The sequence below is a fragment of the Artibeus jamaicensis genome, unplaced genomic scaffold (genome assembly GCF_021234435.1).
Source record: "Artibeus jamaicensis isolate MK-2021 breed Jamaican fruit bat unplaced genomic scaffold, CSHL_Jam_final contig_233, whole genome shotgun sequence".
Lineage (NCBI taxonomy): Eukaryota > Metazoa > Chordata > Mammalia > Chiroptera > Phyllostomidae > Artibeus > Artibeus jamaicensis.
In genome coordinates this window covers 53,242,380-53,259,030 of record NW_026521486.1, presented here as the reverse complement: position 1 = coordinate 53,259,030, position 16,651 = coordinate 53,242,380, and the positions used below count along the sequence as shown (strand labels likewise).

The following is a 16,651-nucleotide window of genomic DNA, read 5'->3' as shown; positions in this document are numbered from 1 at the left end:
TTATTTAATTTGCTTATGAAAGATAGTCTTCCTCACCATGTTCATGAAGGCTTTCTTGACTTGCTGATTCCTTAAGCTGTAAATAAAAGGATTCAGCATGGGAGCTACTGAGGTGTTCAGCACAGCAACTCCCTTCCTCAAGGACACCCTATCTTTTGCTGAAATTTTAATATACATAAAAATGCAGCTGCCATAAGAGATGGAAATGACAATCATGTGAGATGAACATGTAGAAAAGGCCTTTGTCCTCTGACTAGCAGAAGGAATTCTTAAAATTGTTCTGATGATATAGAGATAGGACAGAAATATCAATGCCAAAGTGAACATCAGAGTAAACACAGCACAGGAGAACCCCATTATCTCTAGGAATTTTGTTTCTGAACAAGAAAGTTGCAGTAGGGGAACATAATCACAGGTAAAATGGTCCATAATATTTGATCTGCAGTAATCAAGGTTTGAGAGCAACATGATTCCAGGGAATATGATTAAGAATGAAGCTAGCCATGAAGAGAAGACAAGGAGTATACAGATCCTTCGATTCATGATGGTCATGTAATGCAGAGGTTTGCAGATGGCAATATAACGATCATAGGACATGGCAGCCAGAAGGTAAAATTCAGTGACTCCCAAGAGAATGAAAAAAAATAACTGAGCAATGCAATCATTAAAGGAAATGGTTTTATCACCTGAAATAATGGTGCCCAAGAACTTAGGTATACTGACAGTTGTGAATGAAACTTCTATTAAGGAGAAATTTCTGAGGAAAAAATACATGGGGGACTGGAGATGGGAGTCCAGCAGGGTAAGAGTTATAATGGTCAGGTTTCCAGTGATGCTGAGCATGTAGGTGATGAGCAGAAAGACAAAGATGACTACCTGAAGCTTTGGGTCATCTGACAGTCCCAGGAGGATAAATTCTGTTACTTCTGTATGGTTTCTCATTCTTCAATTGATGTTTTGGTTTTCTCCTGCAAGATCTATAGGAGAAAATATGAGGAAACATCATGAATTGTGGGTTAACAGCTATCCAAGTGCCGAACCAGAATGTGGCTGAAATAGTGTGTTATTTTACCATCAGGGGAAATTTAAAGTGAACCTATAACAGCAATGGTCCTTGGATTTTTTTCTCTTTTATATACAGACAACAGTATGGTGGTAACTAAAGAAGGAGGGGAATTAGAAAGGGTAATAAAAAAGGTTAAATATATGATGACAGAGGATGATTTCACTTTGGGTGTCAGACACACAATGCAAGGTACAGATTCACATATTAGGGCAATGTACACTTGAAACCTGTATAGTCTTATTAACCAATGCCACCTCCAATAAATGTAATTAATTAAAAAGTAACTTCTCTTAGCTTAAATGACACAAAGACTTCTCAGAAAGATCCATCAAGTGTTAAGAAGGATTATTTTAATAGATGCTATTTACTTTTTTCCACAATTGTTTTAGTTGACTACTTTCCTGGAGAAGTCTGAATAATTTATATTTCATCATTTCAATAATGATGGGAAAATTCAATTCCCAGCATTCATACTAGCGTTCGTAGAAACAAATAAAGAGAAAAAGGATATTATCAATCACTTTCAATAATAATTTTAGAAATACTAACATATATCTGCAGGGGTTTATGATGACCTTCAACTAATAACCTCACACTTTAATTCATTATCTAGCCATCTACAATTTGGACAAGAAAGAAAAAGTAAATTAATAAAAAGTTACAGATTCAAAGTGTTATTAATTTATTATTTATGACATTCCAAGGTAAATTGTTATTATAGAAAGTATACAAATTAGGCAGTTAGAGAAATATGGATTAAAATACAAATGGGCTGCTAAATGGATTTGTGACTTTAGATGAATTACTTAATTTCTCAAAGCTTCAGTTTTCTCTGTTTAAAATGAAGGTGACTATAACAAATAATCCTCCAATAAACATAGGAGTGCATATATCTCTATGAGTAAATGTTTTCAAATTTTCTGGGTAGATATTAAGAAGAGGGATTGCTGGGCCATATGACAGCTCTACTCATAATGCTTTGAGAAACTTTCATACTGTTTTCCACAGTGGTCGTACCAATTTACATTCCTCCCAGCAATTGAAATTTATATAATTTTATCAACCAATGTTACCACATTTTTACTTAAAAAAAATGAAGTTAAAATATCAAGGGCGTTTTTCCTTAATTATACTCTTTCCATCACTTTTTAGTGCCCTTACATCCTCTTTCACCCCTAACCTCCCTCCCTCCTCCTCACAATCACCACATTGTTGTCTGTGTGCATAAGCTCTTTCTCTTTTTTTCTTTTTGGCTCAATAATTTAAATAATATACATGAAAGTGCTCTACTAATCGTGTGGCACTAAATATGCCTTATATAGAGCTTTTTTATTTACTTTAGTTTTCTTTTAGTTGGAGTTAATTCCCAACTTTGGGAAGGATATGTATAGTAATTGTGATTTAGGAAAAGCACTTATTATGTTAGTGAAGTGCTAAGGACTTTTAGATATTCTCTCAGTTAGCCCTTATAACACACCCATGGAACTATTTTTATTTCCTAATAAAGAACTGAGGCTCAGAGAGGTGTGTACCTTGGATATATTCATAGGAACTGGTAAATGTCAAATATAATCATAGACTATCTGGAATTAAAATCTGTTCTCTTAAAGTACTTCATAGTCTATATTCGATTGGAAACACACAGACATAAAGATCATACTTTTCTGCCTTTATTTAATAAAGAATGACTAAATTGATATAATAAAACAAATACACTTAGCTCTTTTTACACTTTTTAATATATACAACTACAAAATTTAACTCCAAATAAATCTTACTTAACTAAGTTAAAAGTTGCCTAATCAACAAAACAACCAAGGAAGCAAAATATAACCAGAGACATTGAAATAAAGAACAAATTGACAGTAACCAGAGGGTAGGGGGAAGGCAATAACAGGGGAAAGAAGGGGAAGGGTCATCAAGGAACATGTATAAAGGACACGTGGAGAGTGGGAGATGGGGGTGGGATGGGTGGGGGAGAATAATGGAAGGAAACAACTGTACTTGAACAATTTTAAAAAGTTGAACTAGTAAGTGATGAATTAACAAGATTTGGGAGACTTTCACTGTCTTCTTTTTAAAAAGACATTTATTTATTGATTAGAGAGAAATAGAGAGAGAGGAGTTGATTAGTTGTTCTACTTAGTTATGCATTCATTGGTTGCTCCTTGTACGTGCTTGGACCAGAGATCAAACCTGTAACCTTGGTGTATTGGAAGGACACTCTAACCAACTGAGCTACCTGGCCAGGACCCCTCACTTATGTGCTAAAGTCACAGATATACATATGCATATTTAATAAGTAACTATAATATCCTTATGAGTTACAATTTTCTCAAAATTATTTTATTATATTTTTTCATTACCATTCATTTCTCTTACACTCCTCTCTCCCACAATCACTATACTGTTGACAGGTTATACTTTAACAAACATATTTTGGTTCTGGTCTATTGACATTAATCTTTAAATCACATACTCTAGTTACTTAGTGGATAGAACTTTTTTTCTTTCAGTTATTTATAAACCAAAGGGAATGGAATATTGTTTGATTTTTTGCATAGGAAGTATTTAGCCTTGTGGAAGAGTCTGGTTATTTTTTAGCCAGGAGCAGTGAGCAGGGCATTGTCACCATCACTTACGTGGAAGCAGAAAGGTCAGTGCTGGCAAGTTCTAGACACATTCCCAGATTCATGATCTCAGGTCAAAGCCATTCTTAGGAGAATGATTGGGAAAATTCTATTGCGTGTTTCAAACCATTTCCTAAAGTAACATTGTTCCTTTTTCTTTTTTTAACCTATAGAAGTTCTTCAACCAACAATGAGAGGTTTTTGTTTTCATTTTGTATTTGTAAGTAGCTATAATACTGGGCAATTGTTGGTTCTGGTTGAGCTGAGACAATGACAAAGATACCTAGTTATAAGATCTCCATTAAAAGATGGTTCATTTTTATAAATGAATAGGTAGGTACACTACTGACCATGTAACTTGAGTATATGATGTCTTTAGCCAGGATGACAACTCAAGATTTTAAGCTTCCTTCATAGTCAATATGTCAAGGGATTTGCTTTTAGTTGACTTGCTGTAATAAAAGTAATACTTCACATTAACATATGTTTATATTTCCTTCTAAGAGCTCAAAGGAATTTTTGGTGAGTAAAATACTCTATGTATGTGTTTATTTATTTATTTATTTATTTATTTATTATATTTTATTGTGAGTGCTCTTATGGTTGTCTGAATTTTGCCCCATTGTCTTCCTTAGGCCCGACTTACCTTGGCTTTTCAGAAAGGCTCAGTAACGGTCTGAACATCTGCAATATAAAAAATACTAGCGGCTGTCACTGTTGTATTCCAGGGAGCCCAACATTTCTGAAAATATTTCCTCTCATCTAACAAATTTGCTTTCCATTGCCAATGTTTTTGTATTAAATTTCCCATTTGATCCATAGGGAATATATTTCTTTGACATAGAGAGTGAGGACGGAACAAATATATAAAGGAGAAAAAATATCAAATGTTTTAAAACTCTCTGGTGTTTTTCAATATAGACTTTCCTCTCACAAGCTACTTCCTGTTTTATCTAGTCTCTCAGACACTGGCTCAAGGGGACTGATTCAGTCAGAACAGGAATACACACAACACACTAAGGAATATAAAGGATAATACACATGGGTATTTGCCAGTTAAAAATTTTTATAATCTATCACATTGCACTAAGTACATTTATTAGCTCAATTATTTTTAATCTGGCTCCCAATAAAAACTTTTGATGCTATAATATAATACTGCTAATATTTTATGAATTTTCTTTTCCTGCTCAGTCTGGAGTACCAGGAATGTCAGTTGAAGAATTTCTTCATTTCATTCTTCATTTCATTTCTGTTTTGATTGATTCATGTTGTATTTTATATGCTAAGTATAATATTAGGAGTTACTGCCTTCTGTGACTAGACTAATAATAATATAATCCTTTCCTAATGAGGTAAGGTGAGTTTAAAAAACCAGTAAAATTGTGCAGGTCACTAGTAAAAACTATGTAATATTTGTAGGTTCTTAAGAATTTTGTGTTTTGCTTTTTCAAATCAGGCTATTTATTGGCTGCTATAGCTCAAGACCTCCACAGGTCCATTCTGTAACATTATCAGAGCTCCTTTGTATGTTACCTTTGTTTCTCCTTTGCTGCTTTCTCTTTACAACTTGGCATTTTAGTTACGGTGCGTCTTGGAGTAGCCCTCTTTGGGTTCATCTTCACTGAGGCCTTTTGTGCTTCCTGAACTTGTGCGGTTTTTTTTATCCTGTCCAAACACAGAAAGTTTTCTGTCATTATATCTTCAAACAAGGTTTCTATCCCTTGCTCCTGTTCTTCTCCTTTCGAATTCCCATGATTCAAATGTTGTTGCACTCCATTTTGTCTTGCAGTTCTTTTAAGCCATCTTCATATTTTTAAAATAATTTTTCATGCAGCTGCCCTAGCAGGGTATGTCTTTCTACCTTGTTTTCCAGCTCATGAATTCAGTCCTCTGCTTCATCCACCCTGCCTGTAGTTCCTTCTAGTGTGTTTTTTACTTCAAAAATTGTGTTTTTCATTTCTTCCTGGTTCTCGTTTATACTTTCTATTTCCTTTTTTCTGTTGCTGTAGTTCTTACTCAGTTTCTTATAGTTGTCTGTGAGTTCCTTGAGCATCCTTATAACCAATTCTTTTGAATTCTGTATCTGAGAGCTTGCCTGCCTCCACTTCATTTAGCTCTTTTAGTGGGGAGTCTTCCATTCCTTTTGATTGTGGGTTCTTTCTTTGTATCCCCATTTTAGGTAACACTTTTTGTTTATTTCTGTCACTCCTGATCTCTGCTTTGCTAGCTGTCTTTGTAGGGTGAACTTCTGTGGTAGGAGTTCTGTGGGACTCAGTGATGTGATCTCTTTTATCTCCTTGTCTGGATGCTCTAGTGTGCCCTTTCTTCCCTTTGTGTAGGCTCTCTTGTTGTACTTGGGTTTTACCTGTTGGTAGTTCCTTTGTTGGTAGGTTCTCTCCTCCAGTGTGTTTAGTGGTATGAATAACTCCCACCTCATCTTGTGTGTGATCAGGGGCTGGGCAAAGGCAAAGTGGATTAAGGCAGTGGGAGAGTATTTTATGAGATTTAAAGTACCAACAAGTATAAAACAGATAGGAGATCCTTTGGAGAAGTACAGCAATAACCATGATATTTCCTCCAACTAGCCACTTTTCATAACAGGTGAAAAGGGGATAAGACTCCAATCAGAGGAGAAGAAGAATGTGAGCTGACTTTAGATACAGAGTGCTTAGGTGAGGTACGATGGTGACAGAGTGAAAGTAAAGCCTGCAGAATGGGTGTAGTGTGTGAGAGAATAACGTTAACCATAGCAGAAATAACGTTCAGGAAGGTAGTAAAATAGACCAAGACCAGTGAAGGGTGATGTGTAGGAATTACAACAACAATAATATGACAAGAAATATATGATATGAATAAAAAGAATAAAAAGTAAAAGAACAAGAGTAGTGTGTTATTGCAATACAAGTGAAGGAAGAGAATTTAAAATGCAATATAAAAGGGAGAAAAAAGAAAATTAGTGAAATCAAACAAACAAAAATCAAACAAACAAAACAAAAATGAGCAAGAAGAGAAATGAAATAATAATAATATAATAACAACAAATAAAAATAAAGAGTAAAAAATTAAATGCAAATTCTGTAGGATAGCAGAGTGAATTTTGTTGAGTTTTTGGAAATAGCCTTCTGATTTCTAAAATAAGTGTCTTTAACATTTCATATAACAAGGGCTTGGTAATGATGAACTCCTTTAGTTTTACCTTTTCTGGGAAGCACTTTATCTACTCTTCCATTCTAAATGATAGCTTTGCTGGCCAGAGTAATCTTGGTTATAGGACCTTGCTTTTTATCACTTTGAATACTTCTCGCCAGTCCCTTCTTGCCTGAAAAGTTTCTTTTGAGAAATATGCTGATAGTCTCATGGGTACCCCTTTGCAGGTGATCCTCTTCTCTTGCTGTTTTAAGATTCTCTACTTTTAACCATTGGTGTTCTAATTATGATGTGTCTCGGTGTTGCCTTCTTTGGGTTGAACTTGTTTGGGACTCTCTGTGCCTCCTGGACTTGTATGTATATTTCCTTTGCCACATAAAAGATGTTTCATTAGTTTTTCAAATAACTTTTCAATATCTTGCTCTTCTTCTCCTTCTGACATCCCTATGATTTTGATGTTGGCACATTTGAACATGTACCAGATTCTTCTTATTCTCTCCTTGCTTTTTTGAATTCTTGTTTCTTCATTCTGTTCTGGTTGACTATTTCGTCCTTATGTTCCAAATTGTTGATTTGAACCCCAGCTTCCTTCTTTCCACTGTTGGTTCCCTTTGGATTTTTCTTTATTTTTCTTAAATTGTGGCCTTCATTTCTTCCCTTATGCATTTGCCATGCTCAGTGAAATCTCTAAGCATCCTTATCACCAATGTTTTGAACTCTGCATCTGAAAGGTTGGCTATCTCTGTGTCACTTCCTTGGGTTTTTTATTTTTTACTTTTGATCTGTTCTTTCATTTGGGCCATATTTCCTTATCTTTTCAATTTGGCTGTCTCCCTGTATTTCTTTCTGTGTACTGGGGGGAGCTGCTTTGACTCTACCTTTTTATGGCCTTTATAACCTGTTATGTTGTAAAGGGCAGAGCCTTAGGCATTAACCAGGGTGGGGCAACCTGCTTTATAGCCTTGTATGTGAGGGAGGGGTCTGAGAGGGAACAATGCCATTTGCTGGGCTCTTGCCCTATTTCCAAGCACTTCCCTCACTTCCTGTATGCAACTGGCACCCTTCTAGCTGCTGGTCTGGTGCTGAATCCCAGAGTGGGTGTGTTTGTGTACATTCTAGGGCCACGTGGGTCCTTTAAATGGATTCTCCTGAGAGACTGGCAGTTTCTTCCACCACACCAACCTCCACTGGTTTTTACAACCAGAAGTTATGAGGTTTTATATTCCCACACTGGAACCTGGGCTGCATGGACTGGCCTGTGGCTAGAATCACATGCTCCCCAGGTATCCTCCCAGATTTTAGCAGCCACACGTGAATGTGGGACTGCCTGTTTTGCTGGCTGCTGCTACCACTGCCTTGCTGCCACTGCCTTACTGTCAATGCCACACTGTGTCCTCCCCACCTGGCTCCCTGTCCATCTGGATGAATATTTCTTCTTTAAATCTTGGTTGTGAGACTTGACTTCCATACAGTTAAATTTTCTGGCAGTTCTGCTTGTATTTTGTTTTGAGAATAGTTTTGATTTTTTTTAGGGCTCTGAGAGGAGGTGAAGTATGTCTCACTACACCTCCATCTCACCGGGAGTCCCACATAGTGATAATTTTTGATATTTTATTGATTAGCAGGCATTGGCTATGCATTTAAATTACCTCATTTTTCCCCAAACAAAAAAGTCTTTGAGGTATGTATTATAATTATTTATATAAAGAATGTGACACAGAAAGAAGTTAGTTATGTATCTAGTCTTCACCACATATGTATTTGTGAGCAATGCATTCTTTATGGGTTTTCTTAGATGAAATGGTAGTGAGTTTCTAGTCCATGAAGCATTGCATTTTATTTGAAAATTCTATTAGCTATGTTTCTTTTCTGATATGTCTTTACTCAGACCCCTAGGTGCGGACTTCCGTGTCTGTCTTCCTTGATCACACTTTCACTCTTTTTCTACCTTTATTTATTATTCCTAGTCCCTAATAGCTTTCTATCTTTATCTAAGCTTCTTAAAAACTTACTTTTAATTTAGACTGATTTACACCTATTACACTTCTATCCACAGCAAGCAGGACTTCTGCTTTTAAATATTGTATCCAATTATTTCCAAGGAATTATGAGGTTGAAGAGTGACTAGGCTTTAAAGCAATAAAATACATAGTTCTACTCCCAGGTTTCACTCTCTACAGAGAATGGGGAAGAAATTCAATTACCAAAAATATTTTACCATAAATATTTTGCTATGTTGAAAATCCAAAAATAAAATTGATCAAATCAGTGGTTAAAGGATCCAGATATTTTTTGATTTCTCTGAAAAACATGCAAACTTCTCACAGTATTATTGACTGTATGCCTCTTCCCCTTTTTCACTCATACTGCACCCCCACTTCTCTCATAAACACCCCTTTTTGGTCACTTGTTGTGTTTTTTAAATTTTACATATTAGTAAAACCATGCAGTATTTGTCTTTCTTTGACTTATTTCACTTAGCTTAATAACATCTACTTCCATATCTGTTATTGCAAATGGCAAGATTTCATTTTTTGTGGCCTAGTAATATTCTATTACATATATATATGCACACACACACACATACATGTTCTTTACCCATTCATCTATCAATGGATACCCTTCATATATTGGCTATTGTAAATAATGCTTCAATCAACATAGAGGGTGCATATATCTTCTCAAATTAGTGTTTTTGTTTCCTTTGGATAAATACCCAGAAGTGAGGTTCCTGGGTTATATGGTAGATCTAGGTTGAGGTTTTTGAGGAATCTCCATACTGTTTTCCATGGTGGCTGCACCTGTTTTCAATCCCACCAACAGTGAACCATGGTTCTTTTTTCTCTACATCCTCACCAACACACTCTTGATTGACTTTTTAATAATAACCATTTTGACTATGTGAAGTGGTTTTCAATTTACATTTCCCTGATGACTAGTGGTGTTCAGTATCTTTTCATATGTCTATTGGTCTTTTCCCTCATTCTGAGGTTATTTTGAGCACGAAATCTTATTTAGAGCCTAAGGTCTGGATACTTTGTTGGCTCTTCAGTACTCAGTTGTCATTCTTTGGAACTTTCATAGGACAGAGAGAGAAAATACGTTTACAAAAATAATAGTCTCACACTGATATTTCTTATTCCAGTCCATCAGCATAGAATTTTTTTACTTTTCTTATACTACATTTGTATCTCTTTTCCTCAACAGTGAGAAACCTAGCGCCAACAATCTACTTACCAATTACTCAATTCTACAACACACACACGAAATAGTTCCTGAATTGTTATAGTTCTGTTATTTTTTTAATCTAAATAAAGTTTAAAGATTTTTTGCAGTGTCTGTCTTACTGATGGCCACTTGTCAAAACACTATCTTGGAAAGTTATTTGTATCAATTATTTCTTCTTCCCTTCCCATGGTTGTTGATTTATTTTATAATTATGTTCACTTGTATAGGGTTTCTCCCATTCTTGCTCATTTAATTTTGTCTTTGGCATATATGAAACAATAAAAATATTTTAAAATTTAGAACTATTCAAATAGATAAGTTCAAAATGTATATCTTTACTACATTAATCTTTCAGCCTTCCTGCCCCAGTGCATGTTTTGATTATAGAAACTTCATATTATACTTAAATATTTCTATGATTAATCCTCTCATATTGCTTATTTCCCAAGGTTTCTTAATTATTCCTGCATGTTTTACTTTCCAGATAAAATTTAGTATTGATTTTAGAATTAGTGCTCTTCCATTTGGGTCAAATGATCTGGAAATTTAATGTTATTTAAAGTGTCAGTGACAAATAGGGATGCTGTATGGCACTTCTGCTTTGCCGCAATTGGGAGAATCATAACACAGTGTGTGCTTATGGAACAATGTATTTCAGATACACATTTTCCTTTTGAAGATCATTTCCTGGAATACTACTGCAACCTGGTAGAAACTATAGGACATAATCAGTTGACAATTAGATTTGAGCTTCCTTTACTTGCTGTATTGGAGTGTGTGTTATTGTACTCTGGGTTATAATGCTGGTCATTCACAGCAACAACCTATCACCACAGAGGGAGATATACTTAAGACATCAGACTTAAGCAGGTCCAGAAGGCACAAGTAAGGCTTATGGACAGATTACTCAGACTCCTTTGAAACAAATTTCTCCTATATTTACATTCTTCTCCTCTATTCACATGTATGGCCTTGTGGGAGTACCTAATGTAGGTAACCAAGAAATAAAAATATATACTGAGTCATAAATGTTCTGTACAATGTGCTAGCAACCACTCAAAAGCAAATGACTGATAAGTAAAATATGTGATATGAGCAATATTTTTTTAAATACTGGTGCATAGCTGCATCAATATTAGTCAATATAGATGTTATTGAAAAAAGTGTACTGCATAAAAGAGAAATTATTATTTTTCATAATGATAAGCAAAGTTATGTTCCTGAGAAGATATAACAGTTTCAAATTTGTGTTTGTATAAAAACACAGTCTTAAAAATAAAAAATAAATAATTGCCATAACTTCTAAGAGAGAGAAACAACCCCATACTTGTATAAGGAGATTTAAAAGTAATAACACAAACAATAAAAGTATAAATTTAAATTATATAAATAATAATCTTGACCTAGTTGACTTATATAGAACACTGCACTCAACTGTCATATACAATTTCTGAATGGTCAAGAAATGATTACAAGAAATGATTATTTCCTCTAATAAGGAAAGTGACTGTATTCTGGCCATATGTGAGATTCACCTAATTTAGAAAGGTTTAATGTAAAGAAAATATGACACTATAACAGGATTTTCTGGATATTTTATGCTTCACCTGTTTTCAGCGGTACATTGAAGCCAATACTGCTCAGTGGCCCCTCCCTCAGAAGGAAAGGAGAAGAGTAGAACATGTGTACAACATTTCACCTTTTCAGGGGCTAAGTGCTACTGTCTGCCAGGGTGTCCAACCTGCAACCCAGGGGCTGCATGCAGCCCAGGATGGCTGTGAATGCAGCCCAACACAAAATCATAAATTTACTTAAAACATTATGAGATCTTTTTGTGACTACGTGTTGAAATGTATTTAACGTGTGGCCCAAGAAAGCTCTTGTACTTCCAGTGTGGCACAGAGATGCCAAAGGGTTGGATGCCCCTGGCTGATCTTGGAGCCCTGATGGGAACTAACATACTCTCAATGCCTGAAAGCTGCTGAGAACCAAAAGAGCTGGGTGGGATCCTAGTAGTTATTTATTTCCTACACAAAACTCAACATATAATTTCACTGTTAAACATAATTATTGTTTAGAAACTTGTGTTATTATATACCTGAAATTAACATTATCAATGTAAGATTTATACTAACTATGCATAAAAAATTAAATTATTATATTGTGACATGTTCAGAACAATGAAAGTCAGAAAGACATAAGGAAAGAAATTAAATTCAATGGTAAATATATAAAACAACCATAAAAACAAAGAGAATAAACAAGGAAAACAAGGAGTTCATTGTGATCTGAAGAAGCTACTGAAATTTTATGTTAATAGTTCTAAATTTTTCTGTAATGTGTCTCTAATTCATTATGCCACATTATTTAATTTGCTTATGGAAGACAGTCTTCCTCACCATGTTCATGAAGGCTTTCTTGACTTGCTGATTCCTTAAGCTGTAAATAAAAGGATTCAGCATGGGAGCTACTGAGGTGTTCAGCACAGCAACTCCCTTGCTCAAGGACACCCTATCTTTTGCTGAAATTTTAATATACATAAAAATGCAGCTGCCATAAGAGATGGAAATGACAATCATGTGAGATGAACATGTAGAAAAGGCCTTTGTCCTCTGACTAGCAGAAGGAATTCTTAAAATTGTTCTGATGATATAGAGATAGGACAGAAATATCAATGCCAAAGTGAACATCAGAGTAAACACAGCACAGGAGAACCCCATTACCTCTAGGAATTTTGTTTCTGAACAAGAAAGTTGCAGCAGGGGAAAATAATCACAGGTAAAATGGTCTATAATATTTGATTTGCAATAATCAAGGTCCAAGAGCAATATGAGTGCAGGGAATATGATTAAGAATGAAACTAGCCATGAAGAGAAGACAAGGAGTATACAGATTCTTCGATTCATGATGGTCATGTAATGCAGAGGTTTGCAGATGGCAATATAACGATCATAGGACATGGCAGCCAGAAGGTAGAATTCAGTGACTCCCAAGAGAATGAAAAAAAATAACTGAGCAAGGCAACTGTTAAAGGAAATGGTTTTATCACCTGAAATAATGGTGCCCAAGAACTTAGGTATACTGACAGTTGTGAACGAAACCTCTAATAAGGAAAAATTTCTGAGGAAGAAATACATGGGGGACTGGAGATGGGAGTCCAGCAGGGTAAGAGTTATAATGGTCAGGTTTCCAGTGATGCTGAGCATGTAGGTGATGAGCAGAAAGACAAAGATGACTACCTGAAGCTTTGGGTCATCTGACAGTCCCAGGAGGATAAATTCTGTTACTTCTGTATGGTTTCTCATTCTTCAATTGATGTTTTGGTTTTCTCCTGCAAGATCTATAGGAGAAAACAGAAGGAACATGTAATGAGTGTGGATTAACAACTATCCAAGTGCGGAAGCAGAATGTGGCTGAAATACTGTGTTATTTTACCATCAGGGAAAATTTAAAGTGAACCTATAACAGCAATGGTCCTTGGATTTCTTCTCTTTTATATACAGACAACAGTATGGTGGTAATGAGGGAAAGAAGGGACTTGGAAGGGGTAGTAGAAAAGGTTAAATATATGATGGCAGAGGATGATTTGACTTTAGGTGTCAGACACACAATGCAAGGTACAGATTCATATATTAGGGGAATGTACACTTGAAACTTGTATAGTATTATTAACCAATGTCACCTCCAATAAATATAATTAATTAAAAAGTAACTTCTCTTGGCTTGAATAACACAAAGACTCCTCAGGAAGACCCATCAAGTGTTAGGAAGGATTATTTTAATAGATGCTATTTACTTTTTTCCACAATTGTTTTAGTTGACTACTTTCCTGGAGAAGTCTGAATAATTTATATTTCATCATTTCAATAATGATGGGAAAATTCAATTCCCAGCATTCATACTAGCGTTCATAGAAACAAATAAAGAGAAAAAGGATATTATCAATCACTTTCAATAATAATTTTAGAAATACTAACATATATCTGCAGGGGTTTATGATGACCTTCAACTAATAACCTCTGAAAACTTGAAACTTTTAAATTTCCCATCATTATTCCAAAGTTCAGAATCAAAAGTGAAGTCAGACCTTTAAAAAATGTTTATTCATAGAATATGATTTCTCACAAGCTTCTCATAATTATTATTTTATAAGTTTCATCTTTTATTGGACAGGATGTCATTTTAAAAATCTTTGGGGAATTTACTAGCACTGTCATGGTGATCCTGCTTGAACTTACTAAATTTTAAAGCTTACAAACATATTTTATTTCAGAATTCAAGTGTTCTCAACTTATATAAACTCACAGTTTTAGATATATGCAAATATGTATGTGGATATGCAAATACGTGATGCATATATGTAAATATATGTGAATTCCACCATACATGTAGTCATGTGCTTGTATAATAAATGTGGCCCCTCATGGAGAATTATAATGCTTTTTTTTGAAGTATAATCGACATATGATTTTATATTAGTTTTTGGTGTACACCACAGTAATTCAACAATTAAATACCATGTGAAATGATCAAAAAAAAAAAAAAAAAAAAAAATAACCTCACACTTTAATTCATTATCTAGCCATCTACAATTTGGACAAGAAAGAAAAAGTAAATTAATAAAAAGTTACAGATTCAAAGTGTTATTAATTTATTATTTATGACATTCCAAGGTAAATTGTTATTATAGAAAGTATACAAATTAGGCAGTTAGAGAAATATGGATTAAAATACAAATGGGCTGCTAAATGGATTTGTGACTTTAGATGAATTACTTAATTTCTCAAAGCTTCAGTTTTCTCTGTTTAAAATGAAGGTGACTATAACAAATAATCCTCCAATAAACATAGGAGTGCATATATCTCTATGAGTAAATGTTTTCAAATTTTCTGGGTAGATATTAAGAAGAGGGATTGCTGGGCCATATGACAGCTCTACTCATAATGCTTTGAGAAACTTTCATACTGTTTTCCACAGTGGTCGTACCAATTTACATTCCTGCCAGCAATTGAAATTTATATAATTTTATCAATCAGTGTTACCACATTTTTAGTTAAAAAAATGAAGTTAAAATATCAAGGGCGTTTTTCCTTAATTATAGTGTTTCCATCAAATTTTATTTTATTTTTAGTATTATTTTATTTTTTTTTAGAGAGAGGGGATCAGAAGAAGAAAGAATGGGAGAGAAACATCAATGTGTGGTTGACTCTCATGTGTCCCCTACTGGCCTGCAACCCAGGCTTGTGCCCTGGACTGGGAATGGAACCGCAATCCTTTGTTTCACAGGCCCGCACTCAATCCACTGAGCTACACCAGCTAGGGCTTTCCATCACTTTTTAGCCCCCTTACATCCTCTTGCACCCCCAACCACCCTTCCTCCCCACAATCACCACATTGTTGTCTGTGTGCATAAGCTCTTTCTCTTTTTTCTTTTTGGCTTAATAATTTAAATAATATAAATGAATTGCTCTACAAATCATGTGGCACTTAACATGCTTTATAGAGAGCTTTTTTATTTACTTTAGTTTTCTTTTAGTTGGAGTTAATTCCCAACTTTGGGAAGGATATGTATAGTAATTGTGATTTAGCAAAAGCACTTATTATGTTAGTGAAATGCTAAGGACTTTTAGATATTCTCTCAGTTAGCCCTTATAACACACCCATGAAACTATTTTTATTCCCTAATAAAGAACTGAGGCTCAGAGAGGCATGCACCTTGGATATATTCATAGAACGGGTAAATGTCAAATACCAGTTGATAGTCTACAATTATAGACTATCTGAAATTAAAATCTGTTCTCTTAAATAAAGTACTTCATAGTCTGTATTCAATTAGAAACACACAGACATAGAGATCATACTTTTCTGCCTTTATTTAATAGAGAATGACTAAATTGATATAATAAAACAAAATATACTTAGCTCTTTTTAAACTTTTTAATATATACAACCACAAAATTTAACTCCAAATATATCTTATTTAACTAAGTTAAAAGTTGCCTAATCAACAAAACAAACAAGCAAGCAAAATATAAGCAGAGACATTGAAATGAAGAACAAATTGACAGTAACCAGAGGGTAGAGGAAGGCAATAACAGAGGAAAGAAGGGGAAGGGTCATCAAAGAACATGTATAAAGGACACATAAAGGGTGGGAGGGGTGAGGTCGTTAGGGGAGAATAATGGAAGGAAACAACTGTACTTGAACAATTTTAAAAAGTTGAACTAGTAAGTGATGACTCAGTGATAAGATTTGGGAGACTTTCATTGTCTCCTTTTAAAAAACCATTTATTTCCTGATTAGAGAGAGATAGACATTGACTTGTTGTTCTACTTATTTGTGCATTCATTGGTTGCTTCATGTATGTGCCTGGACCAGAGATCAAACCTGTAACCTTGGTGTATTGGAACGACACTTTAACTAACTGAGCTACCTGGCCAGGACCCCTCACTTACGTGTTTAAAGTCACAGATATACATATGCATATATAATAAGTACCTATGATATCCTTATGAGTTACATTTTTCTCAAAATTATTTTATTATCTTTTTCCATTACCATTTATTTCCCCTTACTC

At 34.7% G+C, this 16,651-nt stretch overlaps 2 protein-coding genes across 2 annotated transcripts; both read right to left on the bottom strand.

The window, feature by feature from the left end:
* Positions 1 to 2,715, bottom strand: LOC119036415 (olfactory receptor 6C1-like). The gene is made up of 2 exons (XM_037128177.2): positions 2,708 to 2,715; positions 1 to 943 (listed from the first exon to the last, which is right to left on the bottom strand). Exons 1-2 carry the CDS (start codon positions 2,713 to 2,715, stop codon positions 1 to 3), a joined length of 951 nt encoding a protein of 316 aa, XP_036984072.2.
* Positions 2,716 to 12,437: 9,722 nt separating this feature from the next.
* On the bottom strand, positions 12,438 to 15,924 carry LOC119036414 (olfactory receptor 6C1). Its single transcript, XM_037128176.2, has 2 exons — positions 15,917 to 15,924; positions 12,438 to 13,380 (listed from the first exon to the last, which is right to left on the bottom strand). Exons 1-2 carry the CDS (start codon positions 15,922 to 15,924, stop codon positions 12,438 to 12,440), a joined length of 951 nt encoding a protein of 316 aa, XP_036984071.2.
* Between the last annotated feature and the right edge of the window lie 727 nt (positions 15,925 to 16,651).